Source organism: Pan troglodytes, chromosome 15 (assembly GCF_028858775.2).
Source record: "Pan troglodytes isolate AG18354 chromosome 15, NHGRI_mPanTro3-v2.0_pri, whole genome shotgun sequence".
NCBI lineage: Eukaryota > Metazoa > Chordata > Mammalia > Primates > Hominidae > Pan > Pan troglodytes.
In genome coordinates, this window is record NC_072413.2 from 94453403 (window position 1) to 94470551 (window position 17149).

Genomic DNA, 17149 nt, shown 5'->3' on the forward strand with positions numbered 1-17149 from the left:
TGGAAGTATTTGCTTTTTCAGACGTTCAAATTTCTAATTTCAAGTTTTTCAAATTTGACAAATTTGTCCAGGTCTAACAAATTTACATGTATATCAAATTAATACCTGTGAACCAAACATGAACAGTTTTAAATATTAGATAATAATGTATGCAAATTTATCTAATTTAATAATTAGATAATATCTAATAATGTATGCAAAATTATCTAATTTAAACATTAGATAATAATGTATGCAAATTGCACGTGATAGCAAGCTCAAGAGTGATGTTGCAGTGTTGTCCATATAAAGAAGAATATTAAATAGGTAAAAATATCAACTGCCTTACTGGCTGGCTTGTTTCAGTCCTGGGTATACATGTGGGAGGTACAAGAAGCCTGATTACTACTTTGATCTCTTTCTAAGTGGTCAGAGGACTCACTGGTCATTTTAATTATCACAACTTTTCAAGGTAGATACGCTTTTTAAAAAAAGTAATTAATTGAAATGGACAAATAGATTATATACATGTATCCTGTACAACATAAAGTTTTGAAATATGTAGACATTGTGGAATGGCTAAATCGAGCTAATTAACATCCGTGTTAACTCACACACTTATCATTTTTTATGGTGAAAGGTGGATATTCTTATCTATATAGTATAGATGAGGAAACAAAGGCTCAAAGAGATGAAGCAACCTTTTTTTTTTTTATTGAGACAGAGTCTCACTCTGTTGCCCAGGCTGGAGTGCAGCAGTGTGATCTCGGCTCACAGCAACCTTTGCCTCCTGGGTTCAAGTGATTCTCGTGCCTCAGCCTCCTGAGTAGTACCTGAGATTACAGGTGTGCACCATCACACCTGGTTAATTTTTGTAATTTTAGTACAGACGGGGTTTCACCATGTGGACCAGGCTGGTTTCAAACTCCTGGCCTCAAGCGATCCGCCTGCGTTGGTCTCCCAAAGTGCTGGGATTACATGCTTGAGCCACCGTGCCTGGCTGCATCAACTTTTTCTTTTTCTTTCTTTCTTTCTTTTCTTTTCTTTTTTTTTTTTTTGAGACAGAGTCTTGCTCCATAGCCCAGGCTGGAGGGCAGTGGCATGATCTCGGCTCACTGCAACCTCTGCCTCCCGGGTTCAAGTGATCCTCCTGCCTCAGCCTCCTGAGTAGGTAGCAACTTTTTCAAGGTCACACAGCTAGTCAGAGATTCAAACTAGGTAGGATGCAGACTTAACTAGAATGTCCGCATCTAACTGCAGGGCCGCCACACCTGCCTCTCTGAAATCAGATCAATGAAGCACCTGCGTAGAGCTTTGGATTTATCCCAGGGAAACATTCTAAAGACAAAAGTAGGTCATACATGAGAAAGTGTTTTGAAAACTGTAAAATGGTGTATGTGAGTAACAGGTGTCATCATAACCATAATTATCACTGTTGGAGGGAATGCTCCACATAAGCAAGCATAGTGTCACCATCATATCCTTAGAACCGTATTCTCTTGGGAAAAAAAACATGTCTAGTTAAGAATAAGCAAAACATGTACCACTTAGCAAAAGAAATAATGATCTCTTTAAGCATCTAAGATCCTCATGGTGGCTGTACTGGGAGGTTATCCTGAGATATACACCAACCCAACCTCAGAGGTTAGACTAATGTCCTCTCTAGGTCAACTGTAACAACAACACACAGAGTAGAAATATGACAAGACACTTTGAAGAGACCGTATGGTTCCTGATGAGCAAGACTGGACAAGAATATGATAGAAGGAATAGTATATCTAAAAACTAAATAGGGTATGTCTGTCCCTAGGGGCAGTTAGCCACAGGAAACACTACCAAGGCCAGTGTAGCCCCAGAGGTGTCACTCAGTGACATCCCCAAAAGATGGAGTCTCAAGCCATGCACTTGCGTGATCGCAGTTCCTTTAGCAAGGAAAAGTCATTGCTGCTTCAGAGACAGATGCATCAAGCCACCTTGACCCATTGCTTCCAGTCAGTTCATCCTACTCCCCTTGTTCTGATCAAAGCTCATCAAGCAGCCTTATAAGACTTGGCTCCCAGTGTCCATCTGCTTGAAGGGAGTAAATATACCAAATACGTGGACTTGGAGTATTTGATTCAGTGGCAGTCATACTTCTCATTGTAAATAAATGAATAGATTGGCATCCTGGTTTTACACCTGGATAAAGTGAGCCCATGCCAGGAGAAAGGACCCACCCTTGGTCCGTGGACAAATGAGACACCTGAACTTGCTCAGTTGACAGCCGGTTCTCAGGCCTTGGTGAATGCACTGCACCTCTCCAGGGGCCCAGCCCTGCTCGTCAGGACTCAGTTCCAGAACTGCTTTCCTTCACACCTGCCTCCTTCCACTGCCTGCCATCATCCCTATCTGACGGGGCCACACTCCTCACCAGAACCATCCATCCTCCCTATCCGATGGGACCACACGCGCCAGAGCCATCCATCATCCCTATCCGATGGGACAGCGCTGCTAGCCAGAACCATCCTGTGTGCTGCCTACTTCCTTCACTGTCTTGGTTTCCTCACCTGTCAAATGGTAGTAATGATATTAACCAACTTGGTGGATGAAATTATATAATCTGTAAGCATACAGACACTCTACCAATGCAAATCCTTTTCATGAGCGCAATTCTAAAATTTACCTTGCAAAATATGGGCCCTCAGTTTCACAACTATTTGGACCATTTTGAAATAAATAACTATATGTTACTGATATTTTGACCTCTGTTAGAAATGAATATTTACTCATTGATTATGAACACCATAGGGCTTCTTTAGCATTCAATCAAGTTTATCAGCAGGAGAAATGGTGTTTTTTTTTAAATGAGTATGTTTTTAAAAATTAGAATAAATTTTTTAAAAATTGAGACAGGGTGTTGCTTTGTTGCCCAGGTTGGAGTGCAGTGGTAGGACCGTGACTCACTGCAGCCTAGACCCTCCTGGGCTTAAGCACTCCTCCTGCCTCAGCCTGGGCCACCAAGTAGCTGGGACCACAGGCACATGTGACTATACCCAGCCAATATTAAAAAAAAATTTTTTTTTTTTTTGTAGAGACGGGGATCTCACTATATTGCTGAAGCTGGCCTCGTTTTTTGTAGAGAGGGGGACCTCACTATATTGCTCAGGCTCGCCTCAAACTCCTGGGCTCCAGGGATCCTCCCACCTCAGCCTCCTAAACTGCTGGGATTACAGGCATGAGCCACGATGCCTGGCCTAAAAATTAGAATAAATTAACTGTGTTAAAAATAATTGGCCAGGTGCGATGGCTCACACCTGTAATCCTACCACTTTGGGAGGTCGAGGCGGGTGGATCACCTGAGGTCAGGAGTTCGAGACCAGCCTGGCTAACATGGTGAAACCCCATTTCTATTAAAAATACCAAAAAATTAGCTGGGTGTGGTGGCGTGCGCCTGTAATCCCAGGTGCTCAGGAGGCTAAGGCAGGAGAATCGCTTGAACCCAGGAGGCAGAGGTTGCAGTGAGCCGAGATCATGCCATTGCACTCCAGCTTGGGCAACAAGAGTGAAACTCTGTCTCAAAATAGTAACAATAATAATAGTAATTAAAGACCAAGCCAGGTGCAGTGGCTCACACCTGTTATCCCAACACTTTGGGAGGCTGAGGCAGGAGGATTGCTTGAGTGCAGGAGTTTGGGACCAGCCTGAACCACACAGTGAGATCTCATCTCTACAGAAAGTATAAAAATCAGACGAACATGGTGGAGTGCATCTGTAGTCCCAGATACTTGTGAGGCTGAGCTGGGAGGATGGTTTGAGCCCAGGAGTTCGAGGCTGCAGTGATCTGTGATTGCACCACTACACTCCAGCCTGGGCAACAGTGGGAGCACCTATCTCAATACAAAACAAAACAAAACAAAACAAATAATTAAAGGCCAAATTCAGTACAGAAATAGTATTCAGGCAGTAAATTAGGCCCTTTGCACACCGAACCAGAAATTCTTTGCTTTGTTACTGTTCCAAAGGTAGCACAATGCCCTGTACTGTGCACTGTCTTGTGAAACTGGCAGTGTGTAATTCCTGAGCACTTACTGTTTAGTGATCTGAGTTGTTCCTGATACATCTTCTTATGTGGCCCTATCCACCAGCCCCAGATCAGCCCATGTAGTTGGTGCCTATTGAATACCTACTGAATGAATGGACATGAACCAGAACATGAACTGTCTGACCAGGGGGCAGATGCTTTCGGGATGATGTGGCAGTCACCCTGGTGGTGGTGGTGGGGGTAGAGGCATGACTCTGGAGTCTCCACAGAAGAGTGAGAGTTAGCCTGCAGGGTCCAGAGACTTTATTTTCAAAAGGCACTCCCAGCCAGGCGTGGTGGCTCACACCTGTAATCCCAGCACTTTGGGAAGCTGAGGTGGGTAGATCACTTGAGACCAGGAGTTTGAGACCAGCCTGGCCAACATGGAGAAAACCTGTCTCTACAAAAAATACAAAAATTAGCTGGGCATGGTGGTGCGCACATGTAGTCTCAGCTACTCGGGAGGCTGAGGCAGAGAATCGCTTGAACCTGGGAGGTGGAGGTTGCAGTAAGCGAGATCATGCCACGGTACTACAGCCCAAGCAACAGAGTGAGACTCTGTCTCAAAAAAAAAAGCACTCCCCTGAAATAAAAAACCACTCTGTCTAGCTACAGATCATTCAGAGCTTGCTGTATGTTCCTTACTCTCTCCTCTTTCAGCCAATCAAGATCTGCATTCTTGGTCCCCCTGCTGTGGGAAAATCCAGTGTTGCTGAAGAATTGGCCAAGTACTACAAACTGCATCACATCCAACTGAAGGATGTCATTTCTGAAGCCATAGCAAAACTGGTAACACTTTAAACTATTTTCCTGGGCATTTTAATTAATTACTGTATTGTTCTTAGGGTATAAAGGTGTATATTATTCAAATTAGCCAGCTGGATGCAGTTTAGATGATCCCAATTTTGTTGGCAACATCCAAGGCGTCCTAATCAGTAGCCAGGGGGAACATCTGGCTTCTCTTCCCCCTCAGGCCTGAGCAGAGTGTTGACCTTGGCCACACTGGCGTCAGAGAGCTTCTTCACAGCCTGTTGGATGTGGCACTTGCTGGCTTTGGCACCCGCAATGAACACAAGTGTGTGTTTGTGTCCTCTTCTTCGTGGCCAACTCAGGGGTCAGGGGAAGTTAGTTGATGATGGCAGAGTGGTCATGCTGGTCTCTCCTGAGGACATTCTTGGGAGGATGTCTGGGCTGCCCCCGGAGCCACAGTGTCCTGGGACACCAGAAGGTGGATGACGTATGGATCTTCTTTTCTCTGTGGCTGTGGACACCTTTCAGCACTGCCTTCTTGGCCTTCAAAGGTTTTGCTTTGGCTTCGGGAAAGAAAGGAGCTTCCTTCTTTACCTTCAGAGCCATCTTGTAAAATGGCTTTTTTTTTTTTTTTTTTTTTTTTTTGAGATGGAGTCTTGCTTTGTCACCCAGGCTGGAGTGCAGTGGCACGATTTTGGCTCACTGCAACCTTCACCTCCTGGGTTCAAGCAGTTCTCCTGCCTCAGCCTCCCAAGTAGCTAGGATTACAGGTGTGTGCCACCATGCCCGGCTAATTTTTGTATTTTTAGTAGTGACGGGGTTTCACCATGTTGGCCAGGCTGGTCTTGAACTCCTGAGCTCAGGTGATCCGCCCGCCTTGGCCTCCCAAAGTGCTGGGATTACAAGTGTGAGCCACCGTGCCCAGCCTGAAATGGCTTTTAACTACTTTATTGGGAATTTTAACATTTTAGAAATGCTTTTTTTAGTTTTATAATAAACAAGCAACTAATTTTGTATGTCAGTAAACAGGAGATTTGTTATTTTAATTGGATGTTCTTGTTGCCCCCAGTTACGAAAACACAACACTCTACAGGGCTGTCCTCTGAGACAGAAGCAGCTTCCGTGGGTTGCCCTTGAAATTTAGTCTGCCTCCAGCTGTGGTTCGAAGTATAGCTTGTGTTCTCTCTGTTGCCTGGAACGCTTGTAGGTGTTTTATTAGTGTTGTATGTTTCTCGGGGTATTATCAAACTTTATTTATAAACTGCTTTGTATCATTTTATTGGAAATGGCAGATACTGAGGTAGCTTTAATAAATGATTATTAAAAGTCTTGATTTCTGCAACATGTGGTTCCTTCCAGTAAGATACAACCCAATACCTTAGAATAACACATTAGAAAAATGTTGACTCAAGCAGTTCTGGCATTAGCACAAAAATATACTATTCTCTTAAATATGCTGTAAGAAAAACCTCAAGGATCTCATGTGTCTTTGTGGATATGCGCATCCTGCAAAATTTTGCATGACAGCTGTCATGGGGTACATGTCCTATTTGGATCCCAAGCTTTATCCAGGATCACCTGCCAGCTGATTTGTGAGTAGCAAATGAATGTGGGGCATCATCCAATGTGAATATCCCTGTGGTATGCAGGAGGCGATTGTTGCCCCTAACAATGTAGGGGAAGGAGACGAAGAAGTCGAAGAGGAAGAGGAGGAGGAGAATGTGGAAGATGCACAGGAGCTCCTAGATGGCATCAAGGAGAGCATGGAGCAGAATGCAGGTAACACACACCCAGCAGAGAGCCACGCTGCTCTTGTTAACAGTGACTATTTTTAAAAATCTGGTTATAAAAGACTGTTTAAAAAAAAAAAAAAGACTGAACTACAGGCGGGCGCCATGGCTCATGCCTGTAATCCCAGCGCTTTGGGAGTCTGAGGTGGGAGGATCACTTGAGGCCAGGAGTTTGAGACCAGCCTGAGCAGCATGGCGAAACCCCATCTCTACAAAAAAATACAAAAATTAGCTAGGCATGGCCAGGCACAGTGGCTCATGCCTGTAATCCCAGCACTTTGGGAGGCCAAGGCGGGTGGATCACCTGAGGTCATGAGTTTGAGACCAGCCTAGCCAACATGGTGAACCCCATCTCTACTAAAAATACAAAAAATTAGCCAGGTGTGGTGCCACACACCTGTAGTCCCAGCTACTCAGGAGGCCGAGGCAGGACAATTGCTTGAACCTGGGAGGCGGAGGTTGCAGTGAGCCAAGTTCATGCCATTGCACTCCAGCCTGGGCAACAAGAGTGAAACTCTGTCCCAAAAAAAAAAAAAAAAAAAATTAGCTGAGCATCGTGGCATGTGCCTATAGTCCCAGCTATTTGGAGGTTGAGGCAGGAGGATCACTTGAGCCCGGGAGATTGAAGCTGTAGTAAGCCATGATCATGCCCTTGCACTCCAGCCTCGGTGACAGAGTAAGATCCTGTCTCAACAACAACAACAAAAAAAAGGTGAAGTACAGAAATTATAACAAAAAAAATTCCTCCATAATCTCATTGTTAACATTTTGGTGATGATCTGTTGGTAGGATGGGGAAGAACTTCCTAAGTTAAAAAGAAAAAAATCGGCTGCGCACGGTGGCTCATACCCGTAATCCCAGCACTTTGGGAAGCCAAGTTGGGTGGATCACCTGAGGTCAGGAGTTTGAGACCAGCTTGGCCAACATGGTGAAAACCTGTCTCTATTAAAAATACAAAAATTAGCTGGGCGTGGTGGCACGTGCCTGTAATCCCAGCTACTCGGGAAGGTGAGGCAGGAGAATCGCTTGAACCTGGGAGGTGGAGGCTGCAGTGAGCCGAGATCGTGCCACTGCACTCCAGTCTGAGTGACAGAGCAAGACTCCATCTCAAAAAAAAGAAAAAAAAATCACACATATGTTCATAAATCACTGGAACCCAGGAGGCAGAGGTTGCAGTGAGCCAAGATCACACCACTGCACTCCAACCAATCAGTTGGTTGTCCTTTTAATTGGACAAACCAAGAAAAAATATTGCCACTGATATGATAAATTAATATCCTTAATATATAAAATGTTCAGGCAAATTGATAAGAGAGTTATGAAATCCTTAATAGAAAAAAATGGATGAGGCCAGGCGCGGTGGCTCATGCCTGTAATCCCTTTGTAATCCCAGCATTTCGTGATCCAGGAGGGTAGATCACGAGGTCAGGAGTTCAAGACCAGCCTGGCCAAGATGATGAAACCCATCTCTACTAAAACTACAAAAATTAGCCAAGCACAGTGGTAGGTGCCTGTAATCCTAGCTACTCGGAAGGCTGAGGCAGGAGAATCGCTTGAACCCGGGTGGCAGAGGTTGCAGTGAGCTGAGATCGCGCCACTGTACTCTAGCCTGGGCAACAGAGAAAGACTCCCTTTCATAAAAAAAAGAAAAAAAAGAAAAAAATGGATTAATGAAATGGGGCAATACGTAATACAGGAAGACGTATAAATAAATGGAAAATTATTCTTACTCAGTGATTCATTGTAGCCAGTTTGTTGAACAAAGTAATCACAGTAAGGTGTCGCTTTAAACTCAAACTGGATTCATTCTTTCCCTTGGATAGAATTTCAGGCTGGTTCCATTGCAACTCTTAGATAGTGAGTAGCCCCTTTGTTTATTCATGCTTTAGGAAGTCTGTTCCAATCAAATAATTACAAACTGGGTTTTGAACTGAGAGGTCTCTAAGGGATCTTGCTACCTGCAGGAAAGCAGTCAGTAGCAGTTATTAGAAAAATAAAGCCATTTCATCATGTTTACACTTGGACAGTTGAGATCCTCCATCATCTGGTTATTGTAGTATCGCCTTCGGACTCATCTAATGCAGTTTCTCCCCTTGCCGTCTTCTCAACCACCTTTATTTTCTCTCCTCTTCCTTCCTCCTCACTTCTTGCTGGCGGCCATTTCTGATCCTCCAGGGATCAAGGACAGGGGAGAGGGACAGAGAAGGATGTGGCCAACTCGGATGTAAGTTGGCATTGGGTGACAGACGGCATGCTTGCTGCTCCTTTGTCATCTCTCAGGGGCTCTTGAGATTCTCCTACTGAGAACTGCCCACTGCACCGCCGGGGCATGGCTCTTGACTGCCTCCATGGCCATCACTGGTCTTCTGGTACTCAACCCCTTTGCCACAGAGGTTGTCCTCTTCCCAGCTACTCACCTCCACCTGGGTTGGAGACCTAGTTTCCCTCTCCTAACTTCATCCCATTCCCTACCAGGTGTCCATGTCACCCATGTTCCACTCAGGGAGCACGCGACTGTCCGGGGCTATTTGCCATTGGCCAGCTTAAGGAGGGTTCACTCTGGTCCCTGGTCCTGGTTCCTTATGTTTGTCACTGCCTGCTTCCATGGAGGTCTCTAGTCCCCCGACCCTTTCCCTGAAGGCTAGGTTAGCCCTGAACCTCTCTCCTCCTCCCCTCCACCAGATCAACCTAGTTTTCTGGGATGGAGGAGGTGGTTTTGCATGCAAACACCAAGTGTCCGCTGAAACCAGCCCATCATCTGAGTCTTGGTTTCTGCTTCATTGTGAGCTGCACCAGAAGGAAATGGCATCTAGAATTCCAGAGAGATTTCCCAGAGGGGAAAGGAGTGCCCAGATGAATGCTTGGGGATGTAACATCGCCTCTGCCTTCCCATAAGACATTTGGGGAGCACTATGTTGGTTTTAGAGAGTCTAGAAGAGTGGAGTTGGGCACAGTGGCTCATGCTATATTCCCAGCACTTTGAGAGGTCAAGGTGGGAAGATTGCTTGAGGTCAGCCTCGGCAACATAGCAAGACCCCCCATGTCTACAAAAAAAAGTCTAGCAGAGTTCTGATGCTTACCTTTTGGGTGAGATGGAAAAAAACAAGATAAGACATTCCATTGTGAGGACATCTGTGGAAGGAAATCTGTCAAGGTCACATTGAGGGGTGTGGGACTGGGAGTTTTAGGAAGCCACAGTGTACATGGCCATGTGTAAGTAAAGCTTACAGCTGGGGTGTAAGGCTAGAAACGGGGTGCCAGGAGCAAGGAACTATGCCATCCCCTAAGGAGAGACAAGAATGTCTAATAATCAGGCTAACAGGACTCAGCAAACATTGAACTTTATTTATTTATTTATTTATTTATTTATTTATTTTTGAGAATGAGTCTCACTCTGTCACCCAGGCTGTAGTGCAGTGGTGTGATCTCGGCTCACTGCAAGCTCTGCCTCCTGGCTTCAAGCAATTCTCAGCCTCCTGAGTAGCTGGGATTACAGGCACACACCACCATGGCCAGCTAATTTTTTGTATTTTTAGTAGAGACGGGGTTTCGCCATGTTGGCCAGGCTGGTCTCAAACCCCTGGTCTCAAGTGATCTGCCTGCCTTGGCCTCTGAAAGTGCTGGGACTACAGGCGTGAGCCACTGTGCTTGGCCAAGCATTATTTATTGACAAAGACTTATATAATTGGCCTTTGCAAGGGCCCAGAAATCTTATCCAAGGCTTAACCTAACAGTTAAGTACCAACTGAGCTCTTTTCACGCTTGGGGAGGTGACCACACAGAACAAGAATTGGAGCAGAGATAGTGCCCAGCTGAGAACACTCACTGAGGCCCCCAGGCTCCAGAGGGCCTGTCCTCGCACTCTGTTCTTCCCCCAGGTGTGAGAGGCCAAACAGGTTCAGCAGCCTCTGTCAAGAGAGATTAAGAGGGGCCCTGGGAGCGGGCAGAGGAAGTGGTCGTGTGGGGAAGATACATCTTTAGAACAGCCAGTGTCCCTCAAAGCTCCTCACCCACATGTGACTCCCCACTTCCCCACTTCCTACAAGATTGGAATCATTCGGTTCCTTTTAACTTTCTCAAGTGTGTCCAAAAATCCCTCCTATCCGTATTTACCTGAGACGAAAACATGGACCTTGCCTATGTTTGAACAAAACAAGACCTTTGAACCCTTGGCACTGAGGTTACCTCACCTTTCCCTCACATGACTGCATTTGTTATCACATGATTCCAATGATTCTAGCAAAACGAGTTTCCCAGTCCCACAGTGAGGCCCCTCCATGTCCTAACTCCACTCCCATCGGCCCCTGACGGTGCAGCAAAATAAGGGCTTTGTTACACCATAGAGTGTGCTAATTACAGATTTTGTGCTCACTTTACATATTTCAAAAGCATTGTGAAATTACTGGATCTAGTTGGTAGGATTCCTGGTGATCATTGGACTATCAACTTTTCTGAGTTTCAAAATAAAAAGGGGAAGAAAAGTCTGTAAATGTACCAACTTGTTGATGTCTCTACTGTACATGGGTCATTGTAAAATCTTGGCTTGCAGCTATCTAATTTTTTTTTAAACAAAACACATATTATTACTGTAATCAAGGCAAAATTTCTTAAAACAGTTAACCTTGGCCGGGCTTGGTGGCTCATGCCTGTAATCCCAGCACTTTGGGAGGCCAAAGAGGGCGGATCACGAGGTCAGGAGTTCAAGACCAGCCTGGCCAACATGGTGAAACCCTGTCTCTGCTAACGGTACAAAAAATTAGCCGGGTGTGGTGGTGGATGCCTGTAATCCCAGCTACTCGGAAGGCTGAGGCAGGAGAATCGCTTGAACCCTAGAGGCAGAGGTTGCAGTGAGCTGAGATTGTGCCATTGCAATCCAGCCTGAGCGACAGGGCAAGACTCCGCCTCAAAAAACAAACAAACAAACAAACAAAAAACCAGTTAACCTTGGCAGTGGAAGTCTAATCAGAACCATGACTCATGAATTAACATTGCATTCTTTTCTGCTGTTGAGACTCACTGTTTCACATACCATCTTCCACAAGACTTTATTAAACAAGAAGATGAAGAATGCACTTGGAAGTCACCAAGCATGGCTTGACCACTTGCTTAGTTCCTGACTTCAGACCAGTCACTGCCTCTCTCTGAACCTGTTTCATCCTGTGTTAAAAATAATAATAATAATAAGAGAGAGGAGCCGGGCGCGGTGGCTCACTCCTGTAATCCCAGCACTTTGGGAGGCCGAGGCGGGCGGATCACGAGGTCAGGAGATCGACACCATCCTGGCTAACACAGTGAAACCCCGTCTCTACTAAAAATTCAAAAAAATTAGCCGGGTGTGGTGGCAGGCACCTGTAGTCCCAGCTACTCGTGAGGCTGAGGCAGGAGAATGGTGTGAACCTGGGAGGCGGAGCTTGCAGTGAGCTGAGATCAAGCCACTGCACTCCAGCCTAGGCGACAGAGCAATACTCTGTCTCAAAAAAAAAAAAAAAAGGAAAAAAAGAGAGGAGAGGAGAAGACAGAATAAATCCCACCAGCTTGGAGGATTAACTGAGGTAACATAATGATAACCAAGAGAACATGAATGAAATTGCACTGTGAACTCTAAAAACTTACACAAAGTACAGTATCACCAATAACAGGGAAGGGTGGGAATCACCACCGAACAGTCTGTGTCCGTGGAAGCCTGGACATGGCTGCATGACAGTCACTGAGAATTTGATCCTGGTGCAATGTTACCAGAAAGGGGGTCTCATCCCAGATCCCAGGAGCAGGTTCTTAGATCTCACGCAGGAAAAAATTGAGGGTGAGCCACAGAGTATAGTGAAGTTAAGATAGTTTATTAGAGACTACTCTATTACAGAGTAGGGTGTCCTCAGAAAACAAGAGAAGGAATACCCCACAGTGAGAAGAGATAGTTTATTGAAAGCTACTCTGTCACAGAGTAGGGCGTCTTCAGAAAGCACAAGGGGGAAGGCCATACTATAAACAGTGCTTGCATGTATAGGTTGTTAAGAATGGTGTACTTGGCCAGGTGCAGTGGCTCACACCAGCACTTTGAGAGGCCAAGGTGGGAGGATCCCTTGAGGCAAGAAATTCCAGACCAGCCTGGCAACATAGCAGGACCCCACCTCTACAAAAAATACAAAAAAATAGCCAGGCGTGGTGGTGCGTGCCTATAGTTCCAGCTACTTTGGCGGGGACACAGGAGGATGGCTTGAGCCCTTGAGCCCGGGAGGTCAAGGCTGTGGTGTGGCCGAGACTCCAGCCTGGATGACAGAGCAAGACCCTGTCTCAAAAAAAAAAAAAAAAAAAAAAGGAGAAAGAGAGAGAATAGTGTACTTTATTATAAAGGCTTATGGTCAACTTGTGACAGGCTATTAGTATTGTTTCTTATGTTACTTAAGAACATAAGTATGCTATGTTACTATTGATTTCAGTGAGAATTTGCAAGTGTACTATTATCTTTAAAGCAAAACCTATTCTTAAACTAAGAATGCTTTTTGTTCTCAAAATATCAGGACATTTCCATAAGTTCTGGGTCTTTAGTTAGTTAGCATCATTAACTCAGTCCCTCAACCATAAATATCTTGTGACCAAAAGTGCTCAACCCCCTGGGAATGTCACCCAGCAGGTTTGGCTTTATCTGGCCTTTATTCAAGATGGAGTCACTCCGGTTAGGACAAAGGATATTCATGACCAAGTCTCCAGACCCACTAAGGATGTATCTAGCTTGACAAGCCACTTAGTATGGATCCAACTGTACCCTAGAAATATTTTGTCAGTTTTATTTTGCCTCAATATACATTTGTACAGGCAATAATTAAATGACTATTACACAACAATTCAGTGAGTTTACTTGCTTTCAAGAATAATGCATGTAGTTACAAATGAGAGGCAGAAACACTGTATTAAAGACCTAAAAATAAGAACGGGTGCCGTGGCTCACGCCTGTAATCCCAGCACTTTGGGAGGCCGAGGCGGGCGGATCACGAGGTCAGGAGATCGAAACCATCCTGGCTAACATGGTGAAACCCCGTCTCTACTAAAAAATACAAAAAAATTAGCCGGGCATGGTGGCGGGCACCTGTAGTCCCAGCTACTCAGGAGGCTGAGGCAGGAGAATGGCGTGAACCCGGGAGGCAGAGCTTGCAATGAGCCAAGATCATGCCACTGCACTCCAGCCTGGGCGACAGAGCGAAGACTCCGTTTAAAAAAAAAAAAAGGCTAAAAATACATTAATTCTGGAATTCCATACAAATAAGGTAAAAATTACATTTCTTTGTCAAAGTAAAGGAAAACCATGTTTGTTTTCGTTTGTTTTATTAATACACTAAAAGTAGATTAATGCCAAAAAGCTTTTATGAAACTTGTCAGAGTTCAGATTATTTTATGTAAAAGGATTAAAATAAAATCCTTTTATTTTACCTGGTGAATGGTTTATCCAAGTATTCAAGTAGGTGAGTAAAAGAACCAAAGAGGCCAGGCGCAGTGGCTCACGCCTGTAATCCCAGCACTTTGGGAGGCCGAGGCAGGCAGATCATGAGGTGAGGAGTTCAAGACCAGCCTGGCCAAGATGGTGAAACCCTGTCTCTACTAAAAATACAAAAATTAGCCAGGTGCGGTGGCAGATGCCTGTAATCCCAACTACTCGGGGGGCTGAGGCAGGAGAATTGGTTGAACCTGGGAGGAGGAGGTTGCAATGAGCCAAGATCATGCCACTGCACTCCAGACAGGGCGATAGAGCAAGACTCCATCTCAAAAAAAAAAAAAAAAAAAAAAACCAAATGATATACAACATAGGAAGGAACAATTGGAGGAAGTTTTTTTGGTGGGGGAGGTTAGGATTTTGCTCTGTCACCCAGGCTGGAGTGCAGTGGTGCAATCATAGCTCACTGCAGCCCCTATCTCCTGGACTCAAACAATCCTCCCACCTCAACCTCCCAAGTAGCTACCATGCCTGGCTAATGTTTTTTATTTTTATTACTTACTTTTTTTTTTTTTTTTTTTTTGAGACAGAGTCCTCGCTCTGTCACCCAGGCTGGAGTGCAGTGGCATGATCTCGGCTCACTGCAAGCTCCACCTCCTGGGTTCACGCCATTCTCCTGCCTCAGCCTCATGAGTAGCTGGGACTACAGGCGCCCGCCACCACGCCCGGCTAATTTTTTTGTATTTTTTAGTAGAGACGGGGTTTCACCATGTTAGCCAGGATGGTCTCGATCTCCTGACCTCATGATCCGCCCGCCTCAGCCTCCCAAAGTGCTGGGATTACAGGCGTGAGCCACACTGCCTGGCCTTGTTTTTTATTTTTAGTAGAGATGAGATCTCCCTATGTTGCCTAGGCTGGTCTTGAACTCCTGAGCTCAAGCCATCCTCCTGCCTCACCCTCCCAAAGTGCTGGGATTACAGGTGTGAGCACCTGGCCCGTTCCTGGAGGGATATTAACTGCCTACATTCTTCATGACTAGCTCATTGGTGAACTGTCAGGATTAACATGAAAAATACACGGCCGGAGAGAGTTGCCCATTTTCCTAATAGAAAACAACCCTCATTTTTCACTAACGTCATGTAGAAACTCCATACCATTAACAAGCCTTTAGATCACCAACTTTGTTTTGGCCTTATTAAAATGCTGGCTTGATTTATGGTATTTTTTTTCTAATGCTGCCCAAATAAACCTATAATGAACCTAAAGTCTCGGGCAGCAATGCACATTCTGCATGCACAATAAAAAATGTAACTGAAAGCAAATAACCAACAACTCAGAATATTACTGAGGAAATCTGTAAGTGTAGACGAATATGTAAAAAAAAAAAAAAAAAGGCAAAGTTTCTCATAAACACAAACTTTGACCAGTTAAAAGTCCACTAGAGATTACATAAGAATTTTGGAAAGTGTATATGTATAATCAAGTAAAATATTTTAAACAAGTCCGTCGTGCCTCAGTTTTAAATTGCAAACTCCAATACACAGTTCTTTTAACAAATTAGTGCAATATGAAAGATTTTGCAATATTAATGTGTCCATATTAATTAGATCAAATTGAAGATTCCAAAATTTCTTCCAAGAGCCATCTTTTGCTGCTGCTTTTTTTTTTTTTTTTTTTTTTTGGCGACAGATTCTCACTTTCTCACTTTGTCACCCAGGCTGGAGTGCAATGGTGCAATCTCGGCTCACTGCAACCTCTGCTTCCCAGGTTCAGGCAATTCTCCTGCCTCAGCCTCCCGAGTCGCTGGGACTACAGGCGCACGCCACCACACCCGGCTAATTTTTTTGTATTTTCAGTAGATACACGGGGTTTCACCATGTTGACCAGGCTGGTTTCGAACTCCTGAGCTCAGGCAATCCACCCGCCTCGGCCTCCCAAAGTGCTAGGATCATAGGCGTGAGCCACCCTGCCTGGCTGCTTCTTCTTAAGGTATTTCTTCCCTGAGCTGCTTACAGATACATTACCTGATTTAGACAAATTTATCCAAATATCAAACTGCCTGGATGAGAATGTAGATTTTTAAACTTTTGTATCTCAGCAAACAATGGAGTTTTACCCATTGCCTGGTGAACTGAGTAAAAAGCCACTCATTTTGTTTCATTTCTCATTATCTTTAAGAATAACTGTATGGATAATTCTAGTTCTGAGGTACATTTGTTTACCAAGTTCAAACTGGGACCCAAGTGGAACACTTTTGCTTCTGCTTCTATAAAGAAAAAAGAAAGTCAGATACGGTGGCTCACATATGGTGGCTCACGCCCGTAATCCCAGCACTTTGAGAGGCTGAGGCAGGAAGATCACTTGAGGCCAGGAGTTTGAGACCAGCCTGGGTGGCATAGCAAGACCCCGTCTCTACAAAAAAAAAAAAAAAAAAAATTAGCTGGGTATGGTGGTGTGCGAGGCACTAGGATTACCTGAGCCCAGGAAGTAGAGGCCGCAGTGAGCCAAGATCCCAACACTGCACTCTAGCCTGAGTGACAGGAGACCCTGTCTCAAAAAAAAAAAAAAACAGAAAGAAGGGTAATCTCTCTCATGAGGCAGACTTCCTACAAATACATAGCTTTTGCACTCTTTCCTTTTTTTTTTTTTTTTTTTTTGAGAAGGAGTTTCACTCTGTTGCCCAGGCTGGAGTGCAGTGGCGCGATCTCGGCTCACTGCAAGCTCCGCCACCCAGGTTCATGCCATTCTCCTACCTCAGCCTCCCGAGTAGCTGGGACTACAGGCGCATGCCACCACGCCCGGCTAATTATTTTGTATTTTTTAGTAGAGACGGGATTTCACCGTGTTAGCCAGGATGGTCTCGATCTTCTGACCTCGTGATCCACCTGCCTCGGGCTCCCAAAGTGCTGGGATTACAGGCGTAAGCCACCACGCCCGGCCTGCACTCTTTCCTTTGTGAAATCACTGCTTGCTGTTTGGTCATCATCAGTTAAGACAGTACAGTTTCCTGGGGATGAGGGGACAGAAGCCAGGTTGTCATCTCAAATGCCGTCCCTCACATTCCCACCACTGCTCAGGGGAGCAGCTCTCTATTTTTAAACATGTTTTAGTAATTATGAATATGTGTTCATATGAACATTTTAA

At 44.9% G+C, this 17149-nt stretch overlaps 1 protein-coding gene across 1 annotated transcript in view; it reads left to right on the forward strand.

Moving 5' to 3' along the window:
• AK7 (adenylate kinase 7) overlaps nucleotides 1-17149 on the forward strand; it is a 98002-nt gene that overhangs the window by 59630 nt on the left and 21223 nt on the right. Inside the window, exons 11-12 of the mRNA XM_510154.6 lie at nucleotides 4700-4828; nucleotides 6439-6568. Coding sequence (XP_510154.5) covers nucleotides 4700-4828; nucleotides 6439-6568 — 259 coding nt within the window. The remainder of the gene's footprint in view (nucleotides 1-4699; nucleotides 4829-6438; nucleotides 6569-17149) is intronic.